This window comes from Cannabis sativa, chromosome 1 (genome assembly GCF_029168945.1).
Source record: "Cannabis sativa cultivar Pink pepper isolate KNU-18-1 chromosome 1, ASM2916894v1, whole genome shotgun sequence".
Classification (NCBI taxonomy): domain Eukaryota; kingdom Viridiplantae; phylum Streptophyta; class Magnoliopsida; order Rosales; family Cannabaceae; genus Cannabis; species Cannabis sativa.
Window position 1 is genome coordinate 43,905,353 of NC_083601.1, and position 13,452 is coordinate 43,918,804.

The 13,452-nt window shown below is 33.5% G+C and overlaps 1 protein-coding gene and 1 non-coding gene across 2 annotated transcripts; one reads left to right on the forward strand and one right to left on the reverse strand.

Annotated features, from left to right (window-relative positions):
- The first annotated feature begins 3,978 nt into the window (after window positions 1-3,978).
- On the forward strand, window positions 3,979-4,085 carry LOC133033827 (small nucleolar RNA R71). Its single transcript, XR_009685888.1, has one exon. It is a non-coding gene; the product is annotated as a small nucleolar RNA R71 (small nucleolar RNA).
- A 3,577-nt stretch (window positions 4,086-7,662) lies between these two features.
- On the reverse strand, window positions 7,663-10,401 carry LOC115707328 (CASP-like protein 2B1). The gene is made up of 3 exons (XM_030635258.2): window positions 9,615-10,401; window positions 9,380-9,512; window positions 7,663-8,283 (listed from the first exon to the last, which is right to left on the reverse strand). Exons 1-3 carry the CDS (start codon window positions 9,836-9,838, stop codon window positions 8,032-8,034), a joined length of 609 nt encoding a protein of 202 aa, XP_030491118.1. The 5' UTR covers window positions 9,839-10,401; the 3' UTR covers window positions 7,663-8,031.
- Window positions 10,402-13,452: the final 3,051 nt, after the last annotated feature.

Here is a 13,452-nt window from a genome sequence, read left to right on the forward strand (position 1 = left end):
AAACTTAATAACACAGTTTAAAGTTGAGCAAGATGAGACAATAGGGAGGAGAATCCTGTTGTTGTTTACCCAAATTGTTAATGATTAATTACTATCCTATTCTTGGGGTGAATGACAGATTATAAAATAACCTAGCTCCTTTCAGATCTTCTAGATTCTAAATCACATGTTATCTAATTAATTCCTTAATTAAACTAACATGAAATCAGCATTAAGCAATAATCTACTCGTCACATAAGTCATGTAAATACTTTCGTTTCACATAGAACATCGATTATCTTAATTTTAGCATTCTCAATTCTCACTTTTCAGATTTTGAATTGAGATCATAGAGCATGCACAAGGTGATCAATCTTAAACATGAAATTAAACACAAATTAAGATAATTTCACACACACAAGAATTGAGGAATGGTAATTAAACATTAACTAGGCAAAACATTAAACAACAATCATCATCCTCCCTAGATGGGAAATTTAGTTCAGAAACAAATCCATAACCATTCCTATAGCAATATTCAACATAAAGAAATTAAAGAGGAATAGAGAAAGAAACTGTTGGTGGATTGACTCTGGATCTTCACTTTGATTTCCTCTGCTCTTCTTGCCTCTTTCTGCTGTGTTTTAGGGTTCCCAAATCGCTCTCCCTGACTTCCAATCGCAGTTTTCTATTTATACTTGAAATTTAGGGTTCGATGGACGAAAATACCCCCGGTCCGTACGGGATCTCGCCGCGGCCATGCTTCCTCTCGCCGCGGCGAGAATGTGCCAAATTTAGGCACTTTCTGTAAGTTGAATCTCGCCGCGGCGAGCCTCTTCATCGCCGCGGCCAGATATGCAAAAACTCAGAAATTAAGTTTTTCTTCGGCTCAGCACGTCTTTCAATGAATTTCTGCACCCGAGACCTCTTTTACTCCAAAGAACCTGAAAACATAGAAAACAAGCGTAATTCCGTCCCAACACAGCTAAGAATGCACATAAATTGGATCCAAAACATAGGCTAAAAATAGCCTAACAAACTCCCCCAAACTGACTCTTTACTCGTCCCCGAGTAAACTAAGACTAAACTAAGAAAACTGACAATGATAGCTGAACTTTCCAACAATTTAATTGTTACCACCACCTGCACAACTTCAATCCATCAATAACCAGAATTTCAACTTGCCAACTCTAAGAACTAAGTTGAATGTGCAATTTACAAGTAAGTAATTCATACAAACATAAAGCACCGCAATTCCCATCAATATCACAACTGTTCTAACTTTCCAACTTCCCACTAACACATGATCAATAAGTTTGAATGACATACTCCTCTCCACTAATGTTGACAAATTTCTATTCGGAATCAATAGGTCTTTTTCGGTTAAAATCACATGGCTTAGGTACATGGGTAGGTAAAAAGTCATTTAGGCTATACTATACCATAAGCACAATTAACCAAGCAAGCCTAGACATTTATTTTGCTTACTTTCCATATATCCCAAAAACAGAAATAAGAGATTACAATTTTTTTCCTTATGTGTGTGCCTCATAATTTTCTTAACTTTTTTTTTTTTCTTCAAGAAGACACATTTTTTTTCATAGGCACAACACACCATATTCTTATTATTTTTTTTCAATCTCTCATTCCTACACTTTATATTTTTTTTTTTCACTTACAGCACTTATTTCCCCCCAAACTTGCTTCAAGGCTCATGGCATAATAAGATATGTTCAGGGTGAGAAGAGTTTAAAATAACGAATTTAGCTCAGTTAAGTGATGAAAAATTTTTTTTCAAACAGGCTAAGGCTCAACTTTGGGTATACTATGGTAAAAATTCATAGGCAGGCTTGAAAGGCTCAATCGTTCCAAAGAAAACTTGCCTAAATCACTTTCCAAACAAAAATCATCAAGGATTTCGCTTCAAGAGAGTATGTCAAACAAGTTCTATTCCATGTTCAATCAATCATTCCACAAACCAAATAGAACAGAGGTGATATGTGAGAATAGCAAATGTTTTAAATCTACATGAATCACTTCCTAGCACACATCCATCTTAAATCAAACAGTTGCAAGTCAAGCACACAGTTATGTTTTAATCCATTGCACAAGTGAATAACAACAATTCAATCAATCTTTCAATTTAGCTATCACACAAGACTAAAAAAAACTAAAACAAACTAAACTAAAACAAATAAACTGAAAAATTTAAGTCTCCCCCCCCAAACTAAAATGCACATTGTCCCCAATGTATGGAAATAAACCAGGGTGAGAGAAACTTACCTGAGCGCCACATCAGTATGGCGGTGGAGGTGGTGGCGGGTAGAATCCACCTCTCGCATCCATGAGGGCCTTTGTGCCAAACGAAGAAAACTGACCTCCAATGTTGCAAATTTTAAAGCTTTCCTTAGATTGAGAGTCACCTTCATATTTCCCACACAACAGTCTTTTCATACGTCGTCGAACAGTTCGAAATCGTTCTTTAGACTTCCCTTTCGTCTTGTTGGTAGTGACTTCTCGACCATCCTTTACAACTTCCAGTCGACAACAAGTAGGAATTTCAGTTGCAGCAAATACTTTGAAAGTCTCTTCTTCTTTTTGAACCCGCAACTTTAACTCCCCCTTCTGTACATCAATTAATGCTCTTCCCGTTGCTAGGAATGGTCTTCCCAAGATGATAGGAATATTCTCATCTTCTTCCATGTCAAGTATTAAGAAATCAGCAGGGAAGATGAACTTACCAACCTTTACCAAGACATCTTCAATTATACCTCGAGGATGAGTCAAAGACCGATCTGCCATTTGTAAAGTAACTGTTGTGGGTTTTGCTTCCCCTAATTTTAATCTTTTGAACATTGATAGGGGCATTAAGTTGATACTGGCTCCCAGATCACATAAAGCTTTTGTTTGTATAGAACCCCCTATTGAGCATGGAATGTTGAAACTACCCGGATCTTTAAGCTTGGGCGGTAGTTTCTTTTGCAAAATGGCGCTACACTCCTCAGTTAATGCCACTGTTTCATAGTCCTCCATTTTTCTCTTCTTAGACAATATCTCCTTCATGAACTTCACATAACGGGGCATTTGTTCCAAGGCTTGACAAAAGGAATGTTGATGTGTAGTCTTTTGAAGACCTCTAGAAATTTTGTAAACTGCTTGTCTAGATTGGTCTTTCGGAGTCTCTGAGGATAAGGTATCTTCACATGATGATCAATACTGATTGGTGGAGACTGTTGTTGTGGTGCAGGACTATCAGTAGCCTTCTTTTCTATTGACGTTGGAGTTGGTGCCGATTGATCTTTAACTTCTTCATTGAATGGTTGTACCACATCAGGCCCATCATAATTCTTTCCACTCCTCAAGGAAATTGCTTTACATTGCTCTTTTCCTTTTGCCTCACTAGTGCTAGCTGAATTTCCTTGAGCTTGGTTTGCCACTTGAGTAGCCAATTGTTCCATTTGAGTTTCTAGAGTTTTAATAGAGGCTCTAGTTTCCATCATGAATTGGAGCAATAGATCAGCTTGGATATTGGAGCCACTAGGACTTTGTTGTTGGTTTTGTTGGGGCTGATTTCTCTGCTGGTAGAACCCCTGTTGGTTGTGCCCATAATTATTATTTTGGGAGTAGTTCCCAATGGCTTTTGCTTGATCCATTGGCAAATTATCCACATCTGCCTGACACTCTGAAAAGTGATGGCTGCCTCCACATATCTCACAAATAACTTGGGCTTGTTTAGCTTGCCCTGCAATCAGCTTTGTCAAGGCCTCAACTTGAGCTGTCAATTTTGTGATGGCATCAACCTCTAGCACACCAGCTACTTTCTTAGTTTGACTCCTTTCAGTTGGCCACTGCTGATTATTTAGAGCCATCTCCTCCAATAGATCGTAAGCCTCATTAGCACTCTTTCTCATAAAAGCTCCACCAGCTGCTGCATCTATCAGAGTTCTAGTGTTACCAACCAACCCGTTGTAGAAATTGTGAACCAGCATCCACTTCTCTATGCCATGATGAGGGCATTTTCTGATTAGATCTTTAAACCTCTCCCAAGCCTCATGGAGAGATTCATTATCTTGCTGACAGAAGTTGTTTATTTCTCCTCTCAGCTTTGCAGACTTGGCTGGAGGAAAGAACTTTGACAAGAATTTTGTTGCCAGATCATTCCATGTGGCTATAGAATTTGGTGGCAAGGAGATCAACCAACTCTTGGCTCGCTCTCTCAGTGAGAATGGAAACAGTCTCAAACGGATGGCGTCATCACTAACCCCATTAACTTTGAAGGTCTGACATAACTCCATGAAGTTCGATAGATGCAGATTGGGGTCTTCAGAAGGGAGTCCACCAAACTGGACTGAAGACTGCACCATTTGTAGTATGGCAGGCTTGATTTCGAAGTTGTTAGCATCCACTGCCGGTGGCCTAATGCATGACTGAACCCCCGTAAGAGTTGGGAGGATATAATCTCTCAAGCTGCGGCCATTAGCTTGATCTTCAACGACACCTCCATTATTACCGTTGTTACCTCCATTATTCGCAGCATTAGCGTTGTCAGCCATGATTTCTGGTGTTTCAGCAGGTGCTGAAACTCTCTCTTGCCTTTTGTTCCTCCTGTTTCTCCTACAAGTTTTCTCGATTTCAGGGTCGACGGGTAATACAACTGCTTGCCCTTGGCGGCGCATGCACTCAAGATACCTGAAATAGATAAAAGCAGCTTTGCAAGAGACAGGTTAGAAATTCAGCAAGAGAAATAAACCAAAGTAGAAGTTAGTATAATTTTATGTAATATTAATCTTTAACAATTCCCCGGCAACGGCGCCAAAAACTTGTTGCTATATTTTTAAACACTACGCAAGTATACGCAATCAAGTAGTAAATCTCACACAGGTGAGGTCGATCCCACAGGGAATTGGATTAAGTACCACTAAATTATACTTATGATTCTATTCGGTAAATCAAAAGCAATTACAGTTTAAAAACAGTAAAATTTGAAAGAAATTCAGAAAACTTAATAACACAGTTTAAAGTTGAGCAAGATGAGACAATAGGGAGGAGAATCCTGTTGTTGTTTACCCAAATTGTTAATGATTAATTACTATCCTATTCTTGGGGTGAATGACAGATTATAAAATAACCTAGCTCCTTTCAGATCTTCTAGATTCTAAATCACATGTTATCTAATTAATTCCTTAATTAAACTAACATGAAATCAGCATTAAGCAATAATCTACTCGTCACATAAGTCATGTAAATACTTTCGTTTCACATAGAACATCGATTATCTTAATTTTAGCATTCTCAATTCTCACTTTTCAGATTTTGAATTGAGATCATAGAGCATGCACAAGGTGATCAATCTTAAACATGAAATTAAACACAAATTAAGATAATTTCACACACACAAGAATTGAGGAATGGTAATTAAACATTAACTAGGCAAAACATTAAACAACAATCATCATCCTCCCTAGATGGGAAATTTAGTTCAGAAACAAATCCATAACCATTCCTATAGCAATATTCAACATAAAGAAATTAAAGAGGAATAGAGAAAGAAACTGTTGGTGGATTGACTCTGGATCTTCACTTTGATTTCCTCTGCTCTTCTTGCCTCTTTCTGCTGTGTTTTAGGGTTCCCAAATCGCTCTCCCTGACTTCCAATCGCAGTTTTCTATTTATACTTGAAATTTAGGGTTCGATGGACGAAAATACCCCCGGTCCGTACGGGATCTCGCCGCGGCCATGCTTCCTCTCGCCGCGGCGAGAATGTGCCAAATTTAGGCACTTTCTGTAAGTTGAATCTCGCCGCGGCGAGCCTCTTCATCGCCGCGGCCAGATATGCAAAAACTCAGAAATTAAGTTTTTCTTCGGCTCAGCACGTCTTTCAATGAATTTCTGCACCCGAGACCTCTTTTACTCCAAAGAACCTGAAAACATAGAAAACAAGCGTAATTCCGTCCCAACACAGCTAAGAATGCACATAAATTGGATCCAAAACATAGGCTAAAAATAGCCTAACACCAGGAGCCTTTTTAAAAGAAGACACGAACCAAGACATTAGTTTACTCATGCCACGACCCGCATACGAAATCTGAAGCTAATTAAGTTTAATTAACCTAATTCAAAATTGGGGTCTAGATAACTTTTGAGGCACATATTTGGAGAGAAAAATGAGACTTGGAGATTACAACTATTGATCTTCAAAGAGTTTTTTCTTCTATCTTTGATTTTATGTTTTTAATTTGTTATTTGCAATTGTTTAGAATGATGATTATGAGTTAAACTCATTATTAGGGGTTTCAATGGAGATTGTTTGAAGCTTTTTTTATTTTTTTTTTATTAATTATTCAATTTTTTATTCTATTGATTGTGTGAACTATTCATATTTATATTTTTTTTACATATATTTGATTCATCATCTTTTATATGATTTATGATTCTAATATAAAATCTAAAACGTGAATATTTGTTATGCTATAATTAGATAGTCATAGGTTTTGACACAAAATAAAAGTATTTGTGTGATTTTTGTAGTAATTAGATTATTATTTAATACTGATTAATTATATGTGTATTATACTTCCAAAATATAATATAGTACCAAAATTTAAAATTTTTATATCTTAAAATCAGAATATAGATTAATTTATAATCCATTAACACATTAAATTAAAAGAAGAAGATTACTTGTATTATTGAATATTAAAAAGTGGAAGTAATTGAAATTGAATTCCTTAATTTTCTAAATCGTTGTTATTTGTTAATTTGTTTAATTGATTAATTTCAGCTATTGTTAGCAATTTAAAATATCAAGTATTTGTTTAATAAATAAAATTAAAAATTAAATTAATTAGTAATTAATTATAGTCCTTTGGAATTAACCTCACTTACATGGATTATTGTTTAGAAAACAATAAGTATACTTACATATTGAAATTTTTTGCAACAATATTTAATATAATTTTTATATACTTCAATAAAAATTTAATGTTTGTACTACGCTAATTTTCAAAAATAAAAAAATAAAAATTTAATGTTTTTATCGATTTTTTATATATATTTTTTATTAAAATGTTAATTTTACCCTAATATATTAGAGTAATATTATAAAATTGGGTATTGATTTATTTTTTAAACCAAATTTAACTTAAATTATATACCATCAATTCGAGATGGTCCTAGAAGCAACACGATTATACAACTTCTTATCAATAATAATAATAGCAGACAAACCATAAATACCAACCACAAAGCTTCCATTACTTGAATTACATAAATGCTAAAGACAATGAGCCACTCTTTCATTATTAATGTTGATACCTTAAAAATGTTCATAATATAGTTGTGAAATCTCTCAAAGATATAAGCTAAAGCTTATAAAAAGAAAACTAGACTAAAACAAAGAGCAAGCAAGCCACTCACAAGTCACAACCAGTAGCTAATCTCCCCAATTTTCACCAAGTTAATTACTTTGATAACTAAACACCTTGTTCCGCCATTAAAGTAAAGCTTTCTCCTTTTACTTAAACAACCTACCCTCAACCCAAATGGCCAAAACTCATTTGTTTAGCATTACTATTAAAAAGCATAATCAAAATTTTAATTCATTTGTAACTGTAATATAAAGTACAGATACATTAGTATTATAGGAGTTATAAGTTAGTAACGGTAATATTGATCACATCACCATTGAGTAGTTCTTCTTTAGCTTCTCATTGTCATTAATAAGTTACAAACACAAGTAAACTTTCCAAGTGAAATTTGGGACTTTTCAATGAGGACAAGCATCATCATAAATGCTAAAAGAAAAAAACACACACAAAGAACTCTCTTGACTTGACTTACATGACATCAACAACCTAAAACCTATTTTATTATATTTAAATAGTGAGTCGAAATAGTCACAACAAAACCAATTCTTACTGTTACTTACAATCATGACTTCATATTCTTCTTTATCATCGTATTACAGTAACAAGACTAAACACATAACCAAGAGTGCATGACATCATATGTAAAGAAGTAATATATAATCTCTATAAGACTATAACCTTATTATCACCACCTTGCACTACTCTTTGACTTGTTACCCCCATACAAACGGAACAGATTAAAAGCAGAGATGCAAGAGATCACCACAGTACTCAAGCTGACCACAACAGCACTGGCAATTCCTTCTCCCACTTGGTTGCAGAATTTCCCATACATGTTGCATATCTTCATCCACTGCAACTCTGGCTGCCCCAGCTTGGCGAACATCGCTGACTGTGCGGCCGCTGCCACTGCAGCCATTGTCACATAAGCCATCACCTATGCGAAAAACAAGGGAGTTAGGCCAATATGAAAACATGACTCCTGTACTGATCAATATAGGACTCAATGCATTCATATTTCATGAACTCGTTTCATTGTACTGACCCTGTTATAGAAAATTATTCTATGGTATAGTGGTCCCTATACAATCATGATCCCAAGTAGAAGACAATAGAAGAGGTCACTTGAAAAATACAGTACAAGATAATCATCAAGATGACTTTTTACAGACAATCTTTGATCAAAAGTATTGTGAATTTTCTTGTGACTTGTTACAATAATGAAAAATCATTAACAACATGAGGGAAAACACAAACTGTATTAAAATAATTTAAAGCCACTACTGGTTTGATTTTAGACTGATGCATTAGTACTAAAGACAACAATTCAACAGATATAATTATAAACTGTTACTGACACTTAAATATATGCTGCATTATATATAGGGAAGATAGAGTTTGAAAATGGACTAGTATGGTTTGATTAAGATGGAAATTCCAATTGTACACTTATCTATTAATTACATTTCTGCCTTCAACTTTTCAAACCATAAATACTAAAGATATATATGCATGATTTTATACACAAATAGATTTTTCTAAAGCTTCACACACATATATATTTTATAATTATTTTATTTTTTCTGGCAGAGATACAAGAAACATATAAATGGAGATGGGGTCATTATCCAGATTGTATGAAAATAAAGATAAGGTACAAATGCCCCCAACTTTTTAACCAAACACAAAATAGAAGATGTAAAACGAAATTTGAGGCTACAAACATTCCCACCTTTTTAACTTACCATAATTTAAAAACTGCACAATTAAGTTTATTTATTTTTTATTTAAAAAAAAAAAAATCAACATTCTTTGCCTAAGATGCCCTGTGGCCTATGCAAAAGAAAAGCTATTGATTGAGACGTGTTCATTTTCAGTCCACGAATTTCCTCTTCCTAATTTAAATGGAAAATAAATAGCAACTACAACAATGATCATGCATAAAGAAAACAGGAATAATACATAAAGAGATTACAAAACATGAAAGCTATTTGAAGCAAATGGGGTAATGAATTTGATATAATGTTATGTACCTGATCACCAGAGAAAATGACCCAAGCTAAAGGTTTGCTGAACAGAACATTTCCTTTAACCATGCTCACAACACAGCGCAAAGCTTGTATCAACGAGTAGGCAGAAACTATAGCATTGACGATGACCACAAATCTGCATAGAAACAACATAATAAAAGTTAGTACACACCAAATAGAAATGAAAAAGAAAAATAAGAAACATGAGATTAAGTAAGAAGAGGAATCTAAGTCATACACAAGAGCTTTCATGTCTGTATATTTAGCTTTCTTCTGGATTGAGAAGATTTCTTTGACTTGGGTATCAGTTGCTATAAGAACACAAGCAACTAGTCCTAGGGCACATATGACACATCTCAACACCAACTCTGTTATTCTTACTCTTCGATCTATAACTCTTGAGTCTGTACTATGATAAACTGGGACGTTCCCTGGACTAACTCCAACACCCAAGTAGCTCATACTTGCTAAAGATTTAAACTTTAAAGAAAAGAAAGAAAGAAGACAAAGGCTGTTGTTCACAACAGTATCCCTTAAAGGTTCAAAACTCACAAAGAAACCTTAGCTAACTCCTCTCTTGCACTCTGTCTCTACATTAACCCCACCATTTACTTCCAACTACTTAAATAGGCACAGTCCTTTCTACCCTTTATTTATTTTACTTTAACAACACCAAAAATAATATATTTATCTTTTTCTTTCTAGGAGTGTCTTTTTTTTTTTTTTTTTTTTACTTTAATTTATTTTCTTATATTATATTTATACTTTCCTTGAATTCCCAAATGTTTGGTGATGGAGCTTGTCTCCTTTGCCAGCCTGCAAACTGCAGAGCTTGCCAAGTGGTCAAAGCCAAAGCCAAAGCCGTGGAAGTTAAAACACTCGTACAAAAGAAATTAACCTCACTTCACCTCATCTCTCAAGTCTCACCTCACCTATTAAATTTAGTGGGGTATTAAATGGTGTTAGCCTTGCCTCTGTCTCACTTCAGCTTGTGCATTTAAAGTGCCTCTGAGACTGAGAAAGATTGAACAAGGTTAATTAGGCTGAAAGAGCCTTTTATCATTTTCCCTTTTAATTTTTGGGAAAAGGTTAAGGCAATAGGTGTTGGAAAAATTCTCATTACAAGAGAGAATAGGAGGATTACAATCAAAATACTCAAAATACAAATAAAAGTATTTCATCAAGATTACAAGAAATCTAGAAAAGAAGAAGGATAACACACAAAAAGCTTGACCAAGGCTCAAGGACCTTTGTCCTAAAAGTCATTTCCTCCCTCATATGTACACTTAGGGAAACTCTAGAAATGCTCTTAAGGATTTATCAAGCCTCATATGCTCAGCCTAGTATCTAAGGATGAGCATATCCTCACAAGGTTCTAACCACAACAAATGGTTTCACCACTTCTTATGCAAGTGAACAATATGGCCTCTATTTATAGAGTTTTCACTCTCATATGAACATGAATGATCACCATAAAGCCCTTGGATGTTACCAATCATAAATTGGGCATTTATGTTATTAATTGGGTGATTTGGAGGAGTTTTGGGCTGTTACAAAGGCTCTCAAACTTTCAAAAACGTGGGCAATAATATGCTGAAAAAAACAGTAACTAGTTACTAGTTACCATTTTTTCAGCTTTGGCCAATTCTTTTCCAAAGTGTTCCAAATCATTCCCACTTGATTTTGAACCATTTATACACCTTATAAATGAATAAATCAAGTCTCCAACAACAATATTTTCAATAACTATCATTCATTCACATTCATAAACAATTAGTAACATCTTTTACTAATTTAAGAGTGAAAAAAGAGATGAGAGTTACATATTCAAGTGATCATCAATTTAAAGGATTTGCAACTCCTATTTTGAGATCATTCTACACAAATTTTGTAACTCCATAATGTATGTTACAATTTGACAAAATTAATACTTTGTCACACTTAATTATTTATAACTTAATTATTTAATCTACATATTATATTATATAAAATAATATAACATTCCCCCACTAGATTAAATAATATCTCATCAAATAATTTTGTAACACAACATTTTATTTAATCAATCAAACATTATATTATGGAGTAATATAATATTCCCCCACTTGATTAAATAACTTCACTCTAATAGAAACCATTGCATTTGTGCATAGTGTAAAATGTCTTTCGACTTGAATTTTACCTTAGTGTAATTACCACAAAGTTTATCGAAATTTTGGTTGCCGTAGCATTGAACCACTATTTCTTGATAACAAACCGGTGATAACACACACACATTTGCTATGTTCACTCAAGAACCTTATGGATTGCTTTTGCACCGTTAATGGCCATGTGCACAAATCCAATTCATGGACTTTCTAGAGAATAATTCCCAATTCTCATAAGAGGCGGCACCACCCCTAGTCCATATAGGTGGAGTTTTAGTGTCTCACAATACTTACACTTTCTTAAGCTTAAGTGAGTTTTCTTAAGCTTAAGCTCCATTAAAAAATCTTTCAGTTTTAACCCTCAATTTTCACCACATGTACTCATCCATAGATGGGACAATTGAGTACCACATTCACTCTATTGATTTGTTATTACCTATTGAACTTAAGACTAGATTTTTACTAGTGTTAAGATAGGTTACCATCAACGAGCAAATTGCTAAGGGAGTTTAGGTCCCATCCCTCAAAATTCATGCTTTAATCTTGTATGAAGATTAAGCGATTTGTTAACCTCACACTTTTGATTCCAAACGAATCATGCTAGCCAAATATATAGTGTTCACTTTGTGACCACTTTTCTCCTTAAGTACTTAAGCTTTGAAAATTCAATCATAAAAGATTAATTTTCACACAACTCAAATTCTCAATAATTTTGATATCAAGCATATCAAAATTAAACATTAATTTAGACACCAAACATGTCTAAATTACACACTTAACTTTATACATCAAACATGTCAAAGTTATACTATATTTAAGACATCAAGCATATATCTCAAATATATACATTTTTAGTTTTAGACACTCAATATGTCTAAACTTCTCATATTGGAGTATGCACCCCCACTATCTTAAAATTTAATTTCCTTCTTGAAATTATTACCACCAAATTTTGACATTAAATATGTCAAAATTTCACATATGCACATAGCAAAATATTAATTTAGAATATTAAATTCAAAACCACATATATATAATCAATAATTTCTCAATAAATTTGATTAAACTCAAATCTCACCCCCACATTTAACCATAAAGTTAAAACAAACATATCACTTTAAAATAAATCTCTTTATTTTATTTTGTTCTCTACACATTATCTTTCAAAATAATGTGCACTCAAAATTATCATGAACCTTTCGATATCACATGATAATCTCTCCAAATACCACTTACAAATTAATAGAATATTTTATCCATTATTTGTCCTTTATTAACAAAATTATACTTAAAATTTGTTAATAGATAACACAAAATTCACATAATGATAAAATTGCTTCTTCAATTTTATGGTTATCTCCTCATTGAGATTAGTCCAAAGTTAACAAAATTACTTCTCATCAATTTTGTTTCACCACTTTACTTTTTAAGATTCAAAATTGCTTCTCCAATTTTATAATCTTTTATCTCATTATTTGAATCCACAATGATCCACTTTCTTTGAGTCTAAAATTGTCCTTCCAATTGTATGAGCTCATTTCACAATATAGATCCACTTTGATCACTATGCTCTTGCTATGAAATGAACAAACACAAAAAAGTGTAACTCACATAGTTCACTTTTTCTTATCTCATAAAATGAGATGATTATCACCAAAATGGAACTTCATTTCCAAGTAACTATCTTTAATCATAATATAGTTTCACAATAATAATGATAGAATGAACACATTTTTCTTATCATCATCTCCATTATCATACCATATAGTACATATATTAATATGATAATTTATATACATATATTAATACACAAAATTAATATATAACTCCCATAAAATTATAACTCTCAAATAATTTTATATTAATTAATATTGTATATATGTTACCATACTATCATAAATAACATATACAAAATATCAATATTAATTC

Excerpts from the sequence above, each read along its gene's own strand:
- LOC115707328 (XM_030635258.2), bottom strand. The coding sequence starts at position 9,838 with ATGAGCTACTTGGGTGTTGGAGTTAGTCCAGGGAACGTCCCAGTTTAT. Across the intron at positions 9,513-9,614 it reads ACAGACATGAAAGCTCTTGT|ATTTGTGGTCATCGTCAATG; the intron begins GTATGACTTAGA and ends GTTTCTATGCAG. Across the intron at positions 8,284-9,379 it reads TCATTTTCTCTGGTGATCAG|GTGATGGCTTATGTGACAAT; the intron begins GTACATAACATT and ends TTTTTCGCATAG.